General features: G+C 37.8%; 2 protein-coding genes across 6 annotated transcripts; one reads left to right on the top strand and one right to left on the bottom strand.

The window, feature by feature from the left end:
• The first annotated feature begins 284 nt into the window (after positions 1–284).
• On the top strand, positions 285–7,113 carry LOC111797354 (BTB/POZ domain-containing protein At1g04390). 4 transcript variants are annotated; one of them, XM_023680344.1, is made up of 11 exons: positions 285–499; positions 988–1,114; positions 1,731–2,238; positions 2,317–2,450; positions 2,548–2,990; positions 3,099–4,238; positions 4,678–4,830; positions 5,396–5,922; positions 6,139–6,479; positions 6,597–6,762; positions 6,893–7,113. In XM_023680344.1, the coding sequence occupies exons 1-8, from the start codon at positions 402–404 to the stop codon at positions 5,826–5,828; spliced, it is 3,036 nt and encodes a 1,011-aa protein (XP_023536112.1). In that variant the 5' UTR covers positions 285–401; the 3' UTR covers positions 5,829–5,922; positions 6,139–6,479; positions 6,597–6,762; positions 6,893–7,113. The 4 variants fall into 4 exon arrangements, with proteins under 4 accessions (XP_023536112.1, XP_023536111.1, XP_023536110.1 ...); XM_023680343.1 differs by having other exon boundaries at positions 6,844–6,926; XM_023680342.1 differs by having other exon boundaries at positions 6,835–6,926.
• A 1,312-nt stretch (positions 7,114–8,425) lies between these two features.
• LOC111797027 (protein PAT1 homolog 1-like) lies at positions 8,426–15,534 on the bottom strand. Of its 2 annotated transcripts, XR_002815467.1 has the most exons (6): positions 15,041–15,534; positions 14,200–14,348; positions 12,433–12,489; positions 12,289–12,346; positions 9,258–11,488; positions 8,426–9,052 (listed from the first exon to the last, which is right to left on the bottom strand). XR_002815467.1 is itself a non-coding variant. In XM_023679889.1 (5 exons), the coding sequence occupies exons 1-5, from the start codon at positions 15,120–15,122 to the stop codon at positions 9,378–9,380; spliced, it is 2,457 nt and encodes an 818-aa protein (XP_023535657.1). In that variant the 5' UTR covers positions 15,123–15,534; the 3' UTR covers positions 9,059–9,377. The 2 variants fall into 2 exon arrangements, 1 of the variants encoding a protein (XP_023535657.1); XM_023679889.1 differs by lacking the exon at positions 8,426–9,052 and having other exon boundaries at positions 9,059–11,488.
• Positions 15,535–15,744: the final 210 nt, after the last annotated feature.

Raw genomic sequence — 15,744 nt, 5'->3', positions numbered from 1 at the left:
AAAATAAAATTAATTTCGATACAACATTATATTAATTTTAAATTATTAATAAAATTAATATAAAAATATATTTTTGCGTGATTTTAAGTTAAACAAAAATAATTTAAACCATTTTAATTTTTGCAGAAAAGATAAGAAGGTCAATGTTTTTAGTTCCTTATAAATAGTTTCCATTTCTGGCCATTCGTCCCTTTGATCACCGCGAAACAACGAGAGAGAGAGAGAGAGAGAGAGAGAGCTGAGAATGCGAGCGAAAGTACTTTTTTTCGAAGTACTTCGAATTGCGTACAATAAGCTTCAAGGCGGTTCTTCTACTTCAATGATCTGCTCAAACTCTGTCCACTTCTAATGGCTCTCTCTTTCGCCTTATAGAAAACTGACAAATTCGATTGCCATTCGAGATGAGATCCTCCAGAGGCGGTGGTGGACGAGTCGAATCTACCAGGCACATCCACACTCTCCATCGCCGTCTTCACGACGCTCTCAATCTCGGTACCAGGTCAGTTTTCAGTCTTCTTCAGTGCCAGAACTCACTCGCTGTAATTTGATGCATTTGTTTGTATGTTTTTCTATTATTGCTCTGCGGAGCATGTCGACGTGCTTGTTTGCTTGCACTATAATTAACTAATTGAACTTTTCTTTTGAGTTTTCTTGGAAGTTTGATCCTTCTTTGGTTCAGAAAGTTGATTTAGTTTGTTTTGTAAGTCGGTTGCGATAATATCTTTGAGGTTTGCCTATCTCGTAAAGTTATTATTTCCACCTATCGGCTATCTCTTCTCGAAGGTCGCTTTAAAAACAATTCAAGAATAGATGTCTGAAACCTTGAAACACAATGTTGTGTGCTTCTTTTAGGTGATCAACCGTTTCCGAAAATTTGTAGGTGTTGTAATTTACTCACTTGATCAGCAATGTTTCTATTCACGCTCTATTTATTTACGAGATTAGTTTATTTACACCATAACCGCGGAATTGTTGTTTCCAAGTCAGGTTTAATGAACAAAACAAGAGAAAATGGATGTGCTCGGATAATGAGGTACAGAGACATGTTGTTCGTTCCATTGCAGCATTTCTTGAATCTGTTCCCAGGGAGTTATGCTACCATCACCTCGTGAAGGTATCGCACTTAGTGTTGTCTTTTAGATTTTGGAAATCCAATCAAGTTCAATTGTTCATTCCGTTTTCTTTTTATAGTTGTTTAGAGTCATACTTTCAGTTTTTTTTTCTCTCTGGAACTGCACTATCCTATAACAGTGAAGGTTTTGGATTGGAATTGGACGTGTCGAAATGAAGACCTTTTTCTCCATAAGCATTGATATCTCACTACTAAATTGGAGTTTTTTTTTTTTTTTAACTATTTTTTATGGTGGGGGTCGGTAAGTCATCGTAGGAAGAATGTGGGCAAAATAAAATAAAAAGAATAAATATCGATAGTTACACAGTGGAAAAGAAACCAGAATGGTTCTTTTCTTCCCTTTTCTTTTTCTCTCATGCTTCTGGTTAATTTTAAGTTTGTTTTGCATAAAACATAATAACTCGTTAAATTCTGTGACTGTCCTTGTGTCTTCTTATGCATTATGTTCTTAAGTTGAAGTCACCTTATGTAGGTGGCTACCTACTGTTGGAAAGTCTTCATTTACTACATGTCTGGAGCTTCTTTCTTTTTTTTTCTTTTTCTTTTTTTAATAATTTTGTTCTCAGATAGTTACTGTCATCCCTTCCATTTCTTTCAGGATTCTATACCTGATATTGTTTATTCTTTGGTGTGGATTCTTGAAGACAAGAATGGGGCAGTGTCAAGCATAGCAGCTGATGTTGCTATAAAGCTGTTCAGTGCTATACCAAATGCACTGTTAAAACCTTTCATTTTGGACCTTTCTCATGCTCTTTCATGTTTGCTACCTGCTCGTCAAATACAAACATCTGCAGCATGTGCTACAGCATTGAATTTGATTCTTTCAAATGTACCGAGTAAAAGTGAGGAAGCACTTTGGGAGATTCTAAAAAAGACAGAAGTTGTTCTTCATTTGATTGGCACAATTAAAGACTTTTCTGGAGCTATGAACCCAGTTGAATATATTCAACCTCTTTTTTCTCTTTTGAGTATAATACTCTCTAGGTGGCCTCTCTCTAGGTTTCCAGTTTGGAGTGATGCAAAATTGATGGAAGGTTTGTATGATATGTATGCCAAGCCAGACTTTTCAGTTAGAGCTGAAGTTTTGAAGTTGTACTCTGCAATAGGTAATGAATGCGGGGGAATTTTCATACATTGAGTTTGTGGATTGGTAATTGAGAAAAAGTTGTCAATTTCCTTTGCAGCTCTATGTGGTATTGGTGCAAAGAAGCTTTTAGAGCGTGGAGAAGCAATTCTGCAAGAAATGGTGGAATGCATGGCCAGCTCACGCCCTCATCATGTTAGGATTGAAGCATTTAGACTTGCACAATGTTTAGTGGTTAGAACTAAGAACTGTTAACATGTTCATTATAGACACCGTATTGAATGAATACATGTTCTCTGCTTAAAATTTATTTTGTGACATTCTTGCTCAGATAAATGAGGAGACCGGTTTGGAAAGGATGAGTTCATTTTGTGAACCAATTGCCAGTGCCATATTAAATGCAATGACTGAATGTAGTTTACAACCTGCAACAGTTACCAATAATCAGATATGGTTGCTTGAGGAGGCCAGTCGCTTGGCCTTAATCACTCGTTGGGCTGGCCAACATCACAATTATTTTTGGAAACATGGAATTGACAGAGCTCTCCTACATCTTTTACTTGGAAAGTGTCCCAAACAACTATATGAATGTACTTTGTCGTTGGAAGACCAGATAAACATTGCTCGGGAGGGTCTTAAGTCAAATTATTTTCCTGGATTGAGGGTTTATATCTGGGAAATTCTTGGTTCGCTTGCAACAAACTTCAATGAAGATGTCTACCTGAACAAAAGTTCAAACAGACCCCTAATTGACATGCTTCTATCATGTGCCTGGTATTACCATTACTCAGTACATGTGGAGTTCTACTTTATTATGCCTAATCCTTTCATGATGTTTTTCTTTCATTATAGACTCATGTTCTAAAAATGTTTTATCGACAGTTTGGCATTTGCAGAATTATTTATGGGTTGGCGTCAAATCTGTCAAAGTGATGTTGTAAATGCCTCAAAAAATGAATCATTATTGAGAGCTATTATGATGATGATTTATTCTCCTTCCAATTATATTGCATCAACGACGATGTCTATGTTAACAACGATGCTAGAGCCGAATATTAAGTCATATTTGAAGGACTTCAGGCATACACTGACGGGCATCTCATTTGGGACAATTTCTGGTATGCCAAATATTCTAATAGTCGTGAACTTGTTAAGTTTAGTATGTTGTGTAGGTCTGCCACAGTATACAGTGTGGGACAAGAATGCAGAAGGCATGAAGGCAATAGTCTCCTTTGTTAAGTGGTGCTTGAGTAATGAAGTCCATTTAGATAGGCTGAGCTATTCTCCACATTTGCTTTTTAATTTTCATGAGAGAGCTTGCTGTCAGGGCCCTAACAAAGAATGGGAGGGAAGAGATATCCTACTTTTATATAGTTTGGTGGGCCTGGCTGAGTTAATTTTACAATTACGCCCCCTGACAAATGAAAGAGAAACATCTTCTTTATTAGTTGGATTTGCTGAAGATGAGTTAATAAGCCAACTTCAGGATATCTGCAGAGGTAGTTACTCTCCGGGACTAAAGTGGTATGCTGCATATGTCCTTAGTTTATTGGGACTGTATGGGTTTCCTAGTAAACTTGGGAACAGGATTGGCAGAGCACTTGATGGGGCTGACTATTCAGACATTCGTTTCATTCATACAAATGGGAAGTGTCTAAATGCCCATGGTGTGATTCTTGCAGCTCGGTGTGCATCACTGCTGCCTCCTAACTGGCCACCTGTCATTGAGAAAATTCCTAATCATTCATCCTCCTCAGACAAGAACTCATCTGGAAAGATTCAGAAAGAGGTTTGTTTATCTTCACACGTTGATGATGATGCAATGGAGAAGTTACTTGAGTATGTCTACAAGGGACATCTCCAAACTGGAGAGGAACTTACAAAAAAGTTGAGAAGTCTTGCTAAACGTTGTAGAATACAGACTCTGTTTCATTTACTTTCTAGAAGAAGGCCGAAGTGGGGGGCACCTTTCCCCCACTTCAATCTTGTGGCGGCTCTTGGTCCAGCTGGATATCCTTTCTCGTAGGTTTCTCTTGGCTTTTATCAACTAGATCAAGTTTCATTTAACAAGCATATATTTTGTGAAAATAAATTCTTTTTCTTTGAGTATTTGATTTCAGATAGACAATCATTTTTTTATCATCATACAAATGAACATATCTTCATGTGTTGGCCACTAAATCATTTTGAATCTTTAACCTTGTGTTCATATTCACTTCTGAGAATTAAATTTCTCTACTGAAAAATGTAACAGGGTAGTACATGTTATTAAGCATGTGTTTTTCAACTATTCACATTATCCAGCAGAAGATCCTTTATTACATTTTCTGATTTAGGTCGAAGCCATTCAATTGGTCTTGTTGGGCAGAGCAATTTTCTTGTAGGGAACATATTTTTATTTCCTTCCTCCATGTAATCTTTTCCGTAAAAGATTGTATGACCAATTTTGTTTTGTTTTCAGAGACATCACCTTGGAGGCAAAAGCAACTAAGCAGACTAGTTGGAAATGTGATGTTTGCACGTTATCTTTGCCACATATGCATGTTCATAAAGTAATTTTGTGGTTAAGTTGTGACTATCTAAGAGCCTTGTTACAATCGGGAATGAAAGAAAGGTACTTTATCATTACATTTATTATATCAATACACAACCATAGAAAAGGACTATTATGTGATTTACAATGTAGTGAACAGAACATAAAAAGTTACAGAGTTTGTTTGATACGCTGTTCTTTTATTAATAATATTATTTTGTCAATTCACTTTTGTTCTCAATGAAAGGATGAAAATAAGATATTATTTGCATTTATTGGATTGTAAGAGATCTGTTGTAGTGTAGTGTGGAATAGTGAATTATGTTAATACATTGATTAAAAGACTGCGTGATTGTTAAGTTTTCATTGCCATCAGATCACAGTTCGATCAATATTTATACATGAATTTCTTTTTTTCTCAAATACTTTATGAGAGCCTTCTCTTTACTTTTTTTCCGTTACATAAATCGAGCTTAAAACTTTTCACATTATAAAAATTTGATGGAGGCGAATCCGTTTGTTTCTGAGTAGAAATGGTTGAACTTCCTTTGAAATTTCTTCTGAAAGCAGTTTTGATTTTATTTGCCATTATTGTAGTCCACAGTTAAAGATTCAGTCTTTTTCCCTTTTTTTCTTTTCCCGACAGCCACTCGGAAATAATTAAGGTTCCAGTTAGTTGGGAGGCAATGGTTAAACTGGTGGAGTGGTTCTACTCAGACAAGCTGCCAGATCCTCCATGTGGGTGTCTGTGGTATAATATGGATGACCAAGAGAAGTTGAACGAGATTCAATCATATGTAGAGCTTTGTTGGTTGGCTGAGTTCTGGTTTCTGGAAGATCTTCAGGAAGTGTGCTTGCATGTAATTGTAGTTTGTCTTGATATTGCCCATCATTTGTGGGTCAAAGTACTTCGAATGGCTGGAGATTTCTCTTTGTGGAAGTTGGCTGAAATTGCTGCAGATTATATTGCTCCATTATATTCTCAACTTCGTAATTGTGGTGATCTCGAAACACTAGATGAAAGGCTCCTGAGTATGGTACGTGCTGCATCTGTTCGACTTTCTCAAGAGGGTAACTAGAGCTCTGGGTTGTTAGACACCACTACGGATCTGTCGCATAAGGATTCATAATCTGGGTAGCAAAGGCCTCATAATCTCATGCCCAACATTTTAGGTAAGCTGAAATATCTCTTATATTTAATGCTAGTTTCCATACACACAAGTTCACTACTCTCGTACATATGGGATGTGTAAGTTGAGCTCTTCATTTCTCTAACATAAGCAGTCTAATTTCTCATTAGTTTTATCTTTGCTGTATCGAACACGAATCATGTTTAAGTTCTGACTTCTTATGTTGCCACGTCACCATTCTTAAACATTTCTCGTACAGGAGAAACCACATGAGACAATGTCGGCATCGGTAAGGAATCTTTTCAGATGATTCTCGAGGTGCAACGTCATGGAAAGTGTTTACATAGTCAGCATTGAATATAGTTATTCCAGAGAGATCTCTTGTAGTTATGTTGTCATAACAATCTGATTGCAAATGAAGACATTGTTGCGGGGCATTACAATTGTAACCGGTCGTATCCCTCGCTTCTTTGCCTCAACTACCCTGTACTTCGTGGTTGAAACGAGGATCGATCAGTTTGGCACGTGGAAGTATTTACAGCTTTCAGCTAGTCTCTTGTCAAATGCTTATGGAGCCGTGCTTGATGTGTGACAAATGAGGTACGTAGACAGTTATTCTCTCTCTCTCTCTTTATAGTTTCTTTGAATGCTGAGAAATATAAATACATACTGTTGCAATGCTGATCTCCTAAATTTTGATTTTGATGTTTATGTCAGATCATACAAGTATGGCCCACCCTGTATTGTATGCATTATACACAACAACTTCAGTCTGATTTCAACAAATACATTATACACATTTAGCATTACCAATCAATGAGGGAACCAGAGCTCGAAAACATCGTCTCGGATCGAGCACTTTTTGTTAATGTCATTTGATGAGGTCATTCACTTGTTCTCTTGAATCCTTTTAGTTCATTGTCTTCTTCTCCGTTTTACATTCGAGTTTCTTCAGGATATATAGGCTTTCAACATTCTAACTACAGACGAGAATTTTACTTTGCTATGGATAGAACGGTTGTGAAGGAATATCTTTTGGCTTTTGAGGAATTCCAGTCGTGCTGCACTACGTGAAATGACTTGTAAGTCTCTTTTTAGATTTCTACATGCTTTCTATGTCTATCCCATCATGATTACTTTATTCGCATATCTATCTGCCTTTGCCTCTGGCAACAGTGTTAGATAATTAGGGACTGAGACAGTACATTTTTATTGAGCCCTACGAGAATAAAGGGCTAAAATGAACTTACCGCCCAAGCACACTGCTAGCAGATAGTTTTAAAATTCGTCTGCTAAGGAGAGGTTTCCACATCGTTATAAAAAATGTTTCGTTCTTCTCCCCAACCGACGTGGGATCTCACAATCCATCCCCCTTCGAAGTCCAGCATTCTCGCTGGCACTCGTTTCCTTCTTCAATCGATGTGAGACCCTCCAATCCACTTCCCTTCGGGGCCCAATGTCTTTGTTGGCACACTGCCTCGTGTTCACCCCCTTTGGGTTTCAACCTCTTCGCTGGCACATCGCCTGATGTTTGACTCTAATACTATTTGTAACAGCCCAAACACACCGGTAGCAGATATTTTTCTCTTTGGGCTTTTTCTTTTAGGCTCTCCCTTGAGAGTTTTAAAATACGTCAGTTAGGGAGAGGTTTCCATACCTTTATAAAGAATGCTTCATTCTTTTCCCCAACCGAGTAAGAACCTATAATGCCTTCTTTTATGCACTCTAATCCTTCACTCCTAGATAGTGATATTCTTTTTCGGTGGGTCAAGTTGATCCATACTTAAATTTACATGATAAACAAACTACAAACGTTGGTAAGTTTATTTTTCAATTTGAATCATGAAGAATGCATTTTTTTTTTCTTCCAAATTAAGATCTTTTGTCTCTACTCTAATGAATGGTACTAGAGAGCCTATATAAGGTGTGGATAATAAATATGTCTACTACCCATAATACAACAGGTGAAGTACAGTACATAGTTTGTTTTAGATATTAGCAACTTATCCATTGATTAAATTACCTGTTCGATTCCATGATGTTCTAAAAATGAGTACTATAAGTGATTCCAATAACGAAGAGCTGATTAGCTTTCCAATCTTAAATCTATAGGTTAAATTTCGTCTTTTTTGTGCCTAATCTATTCAACATTTTTTAAGACTCGTGCCTATTAGATTAAAAAAAGTGAATTTTGTATCCAACCAAACTCAAAGAACAGTCTCATAATTTTTTTAAAAAAAAGTCTTATAGATTTATATTGTGTGCCTCTTGTATGATGCAGTGGATCGAGTATAACATCATGATCCTCGTGTCACCATGAATTATCTTACTGTAATAGATGAGATAGAAGGATAAGAAAAGACCCTAGCTTTGATAAATAAGCTGAATTCAATAACTGGTTAATGTTTACCTAAGTTAAAAGTTAGATCAAAATGAGAGTTAAAAATAGAGCTTAGTAAGTTTACAGAAAAAATAGTAGATAATCTACCAACATGGGCATAGTTTCAACCAAAACATTATTAATTAGTTCAAAATTGTTGGAAGTAAAAATCGAACACAATAACTGTATTAATTATGACATGGCATCATAATCAATACAAATATTTAATTAATTAATTAATTAATTCCATTGTAGCAGACAAATAAAGCGTAGGAATTTAGTAAATACAAATGACCAAAATTAATATGGAAAACCCATTCCATTATTCTTAACATCCTTCTTATTTAAAATATATATATATATATATATATATATGAAAATAGTTCCCCATAAGATCTATGAATACCACCAACCCCATTTGTTAGGGCTAAAAGAACACAACCAACGTCCAACTCCATCCCCGTCGTCTCGGTCTCGGTCTCGGTCTCGGTCTCGGTCTCGGTCTCGGTCTCGGTCTCGGTCTCGGTCTCGGTCTCGGTCTCGGTCTCTCTTGTGTGGGCATAGAGCCACCAATAACATCATAAAAAGTAAATTATAAAACACTAAAAAACCCATGCCCACCACCCTTCTCAGGTATTTATAAATAGTGAAGGACCATGGGAAATTGGTCTCTCAAGACAGACCAACCAACCCTGTACACTCTAACCCTCAACCAACCACATTATATCTCTCATTCATATCTGGACCACTTACACCGTATTCTATCTCTAAACCTCTCCTCCTCTACCCAATCCTGGAAGAGGAAAAAAAAAAAACAATCAAAACTAACCCCAACATAACAATGGCGTTAATTTTTCAATAGTAAAAAACATGAAGGAAGAGAAGAATCATTCTAAGAATAGAAGCAAGTATTTTGTTTTGCACGCCCCCCCTTTCTTTCACCCGCCGTACCAAAAGAAAAACGAATAGAATTTAAGGGAGCAGTAGTAGAGAGAGACCTCTAGTGGAGGAAGGGATTTCTCTGTTCTTCCACATGTATTTTGATGAGATTATTCTGAAGGCTCCTTCGTTGGAACTGTATAAGATAAAAGGTGCAACATTCACTAAACTCCTCTTGATCATAAGGAGTCGAAGTTGTTGCGACGACAGTGCTCGGCCCCGTTGTTAGATCCACCAACAGACATCGAGCGTTGAGCAAAATCTATTAATACTCTTTTTTGGTGCTCGTCGGTATGGGGAAGGCTTGCCCGTAATACTTCGACTGGCATTTCTTGACTGATGGCAGTGGCTTGATCCAAGACAGCTACTGCTGGATTCTGTGGAGATTGTCTGAGTAGTGATTGCATGATACTATCGTACTTGTTCACACAATACTTTGTAAGAAGGCCAAAAAATTCATCGAACGAAGCCTGCCAGAGAGAACGGTGAGTAATGTTGTAGTTACTCGCAGCATGAGGGGCGGTTAGGAGTTCCGTGGCCCTCTCGAGAACAGATTTCAAAATCAAGGACGCCCCATCTCCAGCAGGGGACCCTAGAGGGCGAAGTGGAGGTTGCTCTGAGGAACAAACTACAGCCGCAAGACATGCACTTAGGGCTCCAAGATCCATACTCTGGGTTTGCAATGAGACAATTCTTGCAAGTTCACTAACAGAATCTGCTGCCCCAGGATCAGAAGGAACACTACCAAACAGGAATCTTAAGTGACGGAAAATAGCCATACAGACTATTCGTTTGAGCTCACCACCGGGTACGAGCAGCTGAAGGTACTTTCCGAGAAGCTTTCGTCCCTTGGGAAGAGAAACCAATCTCAAGAAAACGAAATCATCTTTAGGAGCCAGCCCAACTGTGTGACCATCTTTACTGCATGGATCAACTATGTGAAGTGATGCAGCCAGTCCTTCCAACAGGACCTGGCGACGTCTTCTTAACTGAGCACCGCCATCTTGGAACTGATTGAATTGCAGTAAACGATCAATATCATCCACGTCAAGAAGCAGACAATGACCATCCTCGATTGTAACTCTAGCTGCTAGCATAGGCTCCTGTTCAAGGGGCTTCTCAGAAACCTTTTGATCAGAGCTTCCACCAACAGACGAACTTGGAGGATCCACTTCAAGAAGAGGGCGAGGTCTACGAATTGATGAGAATGGAACCCTACCGAGTGCTTCGACCTGAAGAAAAGCATGTGGCTCATTATTGGCACGGGCATGTGGTGGAAGATCCCTTAGTTGATTAGGACAAAAATGATGCCTCAACTTTGCTCCTGCAGATTTTCTTGAAAGACAAGCCTGATGATAGTAGTCATCTACATATGGATCATTACTGTGTGTTGCTGCAAGCTGCATTCTAACAATATTCTCTAATTCATCGGCTCCCATATACTTGGATCTACAGAAAGGCCACCCAAAGTTATTCCTAAAACTACTGGTCTCATTACCCTGATGGATAAAACGAGGGTTCTGTCTACCTTTCTGAGACCTAGGCCTTTGATCCCTCATATCCGGTACGCCGAGCATGGCTTCCAATTTGTTCATTAAGTGGGGTGGGCCTGAAGATACATGGGAATTAAAAAGATGGGACTGAAAACCTGGTAGAGAACCACCAAATGGAGGTTGAACAGGATGTTGCAACCTATGCTGCTGCTGCTGCTGCTGCTGCTGCGGTGGCTGTGGTGGTAACTGTGGAAATCCGTTCTGATTCGGTAACTGTTGAGGCAATAAATTGTTTAGGTGACTGGAATGTTCTCCACGAAACATGCCAATTTGGTTGACCCATTGGCTCTGCGGTCCACCGTTAGCAGAGAGACCAGAGTTAAGTTGCGGCATATTTCCAAATCGTGATCCAGAAATGAAACCAGCAATCTGAGAGTTTGGTGGTGTGAGATTTGATGGAGATAATGATACTACATGGCGTCCAGAAGGAACAAAAGGCATGTTTAGATGGCTTGAATGCTGGTTTGGCGAAGCATGAGGAGATATTCCGCTAGGAGGATATGAAGACTTCGGGACCGAAATTGGCTCACTAGAGAACTGTTGGTGGTATTGCTGCGGCTGTGGCTGCTGATCAGCGTAAGACGATGTCCTATATAAAGACGTAGATTCAGCAAGAGAGGAAAAATGTGGATGTGATGACCATCTTTTTCCTTCCTGAGCACTTTGCACATTATAGCCTTGCTGGGCAAGCCAATTAGAGAAGCCCTCCTCACGTGCCCATTCATTAACTGACGAACCTAGAAGAGTAGATGAGAAAGACAAAAAGAACATGAAGGAAATCAGTCAACCATGAACCGACAAATGAACTGTACATTCAGTGTTGTGTAACAAAGAAAAGACAGAGATCTCGTTCGAAACAAGCTTGTCAGGATTAAAGATGTTGGAATTAGATTAGCAGACTATGGATGGGTCAAGACGATGAGTAAAGTCTCCATCTCCAAAAGCGGGGTGATTAGGTTCGAGTCTGAATTGATCGGGTGGTCGGACGCAATCTAATAGTAGTATATATTTAGGGGTGAAAAAAGCTAAATCTGTCATCTGGCTCCTTCCACGCAAGATGACTAGGATCAAAATAGTTCACAATAAGGGAAAAAAATTGGCAAAAATCTAACCTCTAAAAATACATTCCCAACATTAACATACAGAATCCAAGCTACGAATGCTCAAATTAACATTTTCAAAAGGTCTATAATACTTTCCTCAAGTAAAAGTTCACCTAAATTGTGATGAAGAGAATAAGAAATGGACATTTGAAATAAAAATAGTATTAAGAACTGCAGATTTTAAAGTTCTCTTCAATTTTCCCAATTCAATTTTGAGAATTGAAAGGCTAATAAAAAATAAAACATAAATTTTGCCACGGTGAAGTTTTCTAGACCCACCTTGATGGAGGGAGTTTAGAGCACCAAGTAATGTTTGTCTGCGGCATGAAGCCATTTTATGTTACTGGACCATCTCGATAATAGCAAACTATTCAATACGAACTATTACTTGAGAACTACTTTAGCATCACAAACAGTTGATAGGCAAAACTTACTTTCTCTCAATGCTCTACCTCCAATAACTCCCGTAGGCCCGCTACCAACCTCGCTCAACTGAAAGGACACAAAGTAATAATCAAATAGAGATAAAAATATAGAAACATGTCATTCATGCAAAGGAGTTCTACAAGGTTTCTAACCCTTTCAAATGAAGAAACAAGATCGTCAATATCAGATGGAGGTCTAAAGTCCTCACTCTGCAAACCATAGAAAGGAGTTAGTTAAATCCAATTATGTAGCACTTATGAATTATAAATGATTACCAAACATTTGAGTTAGTTCTTAATATAAAATGGCACATTTTGTAACAGAGCAAAAAAATACCACGGTAGCTCAAATGCGACTTGTGCAATAAGAGAAGGAGAAAGTGACAAGCTTGCTCGATGTTTTATAGAAGTTCCAAGATTACATTAGCAACAGTTTTTCTCATCAAGACTACCACATGTAACTTCAAAACTTACAATTGTATGAGATAAATCCATGAATTCCCACACCCATCTTATTATGTTGTCTGGATTAACCTAAAACTGATGCATTTTCTTTAGGGAATAAGTCCAAAAGGAATGCAATGTTAAATATCTACCGCGTAAGAGAGACAGGAAAGCTGATTGGCATCTCTAGATCCAGATTTATTTTAACCAATGATTTTTTTTATATGAAAAGTCAAACTTTCATTGAGGGCAAATAAAATAATGGAAAGGGAATACAAAAAAATATCAACAAAAGGAACCACCTAGGCTAAAAGGGGGCTTCGATCTAAGAAAAATGGTACCTAAGGAATAATTATAAGACTCATTAACCATGGAACCCAAAGAGAAACATTAACCTAACAAGAGTCCAGACCACCTCCCAAGACCCTCTCAACCTCTTGAAAATAATGACTTCTTCTCCCAAGCCCAAAGACCCATAAAATAACAACTCTAAGTAACAAAGGGTGATTAAAGAAGAACACCTCCAGCATAGATCTGCACACATCAGGCCAAGCCGCATGAAAAAATCCCAAACCAAGGAGGCAAAATGACATCTCAACAAAAGGTGATCAAGGACCTCAGACACTCTCCTATAAAGGATGCAACACCGTGACCCTGTTCGAGAGAACTTTCTCAACACATGATCCAAAGTGTTAACTTTGCAATGAAACATTTGTCAAATCTGTCACTACTTGGGAATTTCGACCTTCCAAAGCACAGTAAAGAAGGAACCACTAGGAATCGAAGGACAGCATAACCCAAAAGAAGGAGAGAGGGCAGCAATAGAAGGTAACACAGAGGCCACCAAATGAAACCTCTTGGAGGAAAGATGGTACAAACAGGGAAATAACAAGCATAGGGATATCATAGATACAAAGGGGAAGGAGATCAAATGGATCCTCTAACTTGGGGATACTTTTCATGCTCCATAACAAATGAGTAGTCTTCGGCAATAATTCAAACTCTTTTCGAGTTGGGAAGCTGGTTTTATAGCTACCTTGTAGAATATTTGCTTGGAAATAAACGGGAACGAGCTATTTGGACGTCATAGACAAGGGAAGCCATTTGGGTTCGACCTCTTTAGCAAATTCTTCCCAACTTTTTTATAATTTCCCTCTTTTCTTGATTCCTCATAATTAGATTCCCACCCCCAGACTTATTGATGATTGATATATCATCAATAGAAAATGGAGATGATGCAAGAACTTCAAATACATAACTACACAATAAAAAACTTCTTCAAACAAAAATTTACGAGATCCAATTTTTCTATAGGGTGATTTTAAATTTAAATTTCCGAAACTTGTAGGGCACGGATTGAACTTGGACTTCTATTCGTTCACATGCAACTACCACCGATTTTAAAAAGAAAACATGTGCATCCAGCTAAAAAAAAAAAGGAACATAATTGTATAGAACAAAGGAAATAAAAGATACCTCCTTATCAAACAAAAACTCCTCCTCCTCCTCCTCAATCCCAGCAGCAAGTGTATCATCCTCTTCATCTTCTAATCCCCCCAATTCAACCTCCTCCATGACATCCTTCCCAAAAAATGCATACTGCGATGCATCAAACAGAGCATCTTCTGCAACATTGAAAATTAAATCACATCGCTTGCATCTTCATTATAAAACTAGAGATCAGAACATGTTTCAGATCTAATCATAAATAAATGAAATAAAGTGACTATAAAACGTCCGAAGAGCGTTATGCATAGAGAGTTTTCTACAAGAATCAAATAAACCACCTCTATAGTTCTCTCCCCATTCTTCCGGTGAAGTTCCAAGAAATCAAAAGAAAAAGAAAACAACAATTCAAATTGTAACTATCGCAAGAACACAAATGGCCTAAACGACATTTACATCATAGAACAACAACAATCGCTCCATGAAACCAATAACGACTTCCTAAGAAAATGACCTAAAATTAATAGGTAGAAAATTGAGAAACATCGCAGACAACTGCCATAATCCGCAAACAAACAGTTATCGACTAAATTCTTGAGAATTAACATATTCCATCTCAATAACAGGACTAGAACGAAATCCTCACATCCTTCAGAAGATTCGAGAACACAACTGTAAGATTATACACAACAACTACCACCATCCGAGCTCAAATTTCTCAATCACCGACTTCATATACACAATTAAGAAGAAGTTCAAATAAAATGGATCTGAAGTAACAATGATTCAAGACAAAGGTCCAAAAGAGCAGCATAAAGCTACAAAAGAAAAAATTGCATGAGAGAATCCGAGAAGAAAGCAAAAACCATACCCGTTGAATTGGCTCCAAAACGCTTGAGATCCCCGGACGTAGATGCCACTTGAACTCTAGCTCCGTTACCGAAAACATCCATATCTACGACTCAATTACACGAGACGAAAAGCAATAACATGGAAACCAAATCTTAACCTGAATAATCAAGAAGAACTACGCCGGAATAGGATCGGAAACTAAACGAAACACGAAAACAAATGAAATCGAAAACCCTAACAGGTCAAAATCCTAGGGTTTGAGGGGAAATGGCCTGGACAAAATGAACAAAATGAACAAAAAAAAAAAAATATATGTACAGTTGGTGGTAGAGTAATACTAGTGTGTCGTCCTCATGGATTGAGCTTTCTTTTCGGTGTGTCAGTGAGGGCTTTTTATGGGTTGAAATTGAATCGGAGAGAGAAACCAAAATTGGGAACCCTAAAAAGAGATGAACACAATGAACACAATCACTGGGGGATTCCAATGCGACAATTCAAATCGAAGGCTCTTTTTTTTTTTCTTTTTTTTTTCCTGTTTTAAATTTATTTATTCGTGTCTTAATTTTACATAAATGGGAGTTCGTCCTGGAAATTCCTTTTTTTTAAACCATTTGTTTTTCTATTTATATTTGCTTTAACTGTAATTTGTGAATATCTGACAACTGCGGTTTTTTTTTTTTTTTTTTTTTTTTTTTTTTTTTTTTTTTTTTTTTTTTTTTTTTT

Source organism: Cucurbita pepo, chromosome LG06, assembly GCF_002806865.2.
Source record: "Cucurbita pepo subsp. pepo cultivar mu-cu-16 chromosome LG06, ASM280686v2, whole genome shotgun sequence".
NCBI lineage: Eukaryota > Viridiplantae > Streptophyta > Magnoliopsida > Cucurbitales > Cucurbitaceae > Cucurbita > Cucurbita pepo.
Note: the sequence above shows the minus strand (reverse complement) of the source record. Positions and strands in the feature narration are given on the sequence as shown.

What these genes read in the sequence shown, in the direction of transcription:
- LOC111797354 (XM_023680344.1), top strand. Translation starts at nt 402, where the DNA reads ATGAGATCCTCCAGAGGCGGTGGTGGACGAGTCGAATCTACCAGGCAC. An exon ending in ATGCTTCTATCATGTGCCTG is followed by an intron (nt 2,991 to 3,098) that starts GTATTACCATTA and finishes TTTTATCGACAG; the next exon opens with TTTGGCATTTGCAGAATTAT. An exon ending in CAATCGGGAATGAAAGAAAG is followed by an intron (nt 4,831 to 5,395) that starts GTACTTTATCAT and finishes TTTTCCCGACAG; the next exon opens with CCACTCGGAAATAATTAAGG.
- LOC111797027 (XM_023679889.1), bottom strand. Translation starts at nt 15,122, where the DNA reads ATGGATGTTTTCGGTAACGGAGCTAGAGTTCAAGTGGCATCTACGTCC. An exon ending in AGTTTTTGTTTGATAAGGAG is followed by an intron (nt 12,490 to 14,199) that starts GTATCTTTTATT and finishes TATGGTTTGCAG; the next exon opens with AGTGAGGACTTTAGACCTCC. An exon ending in AGGTAGAGCATTGAGAGAAA is followed by an intron (nt 11,489 to 12,288) that starts GTAAGTTTTGCC and finishes CTACTCTTCTAG; the next exon opens with GTTCGTCAGTTAATGAATGG.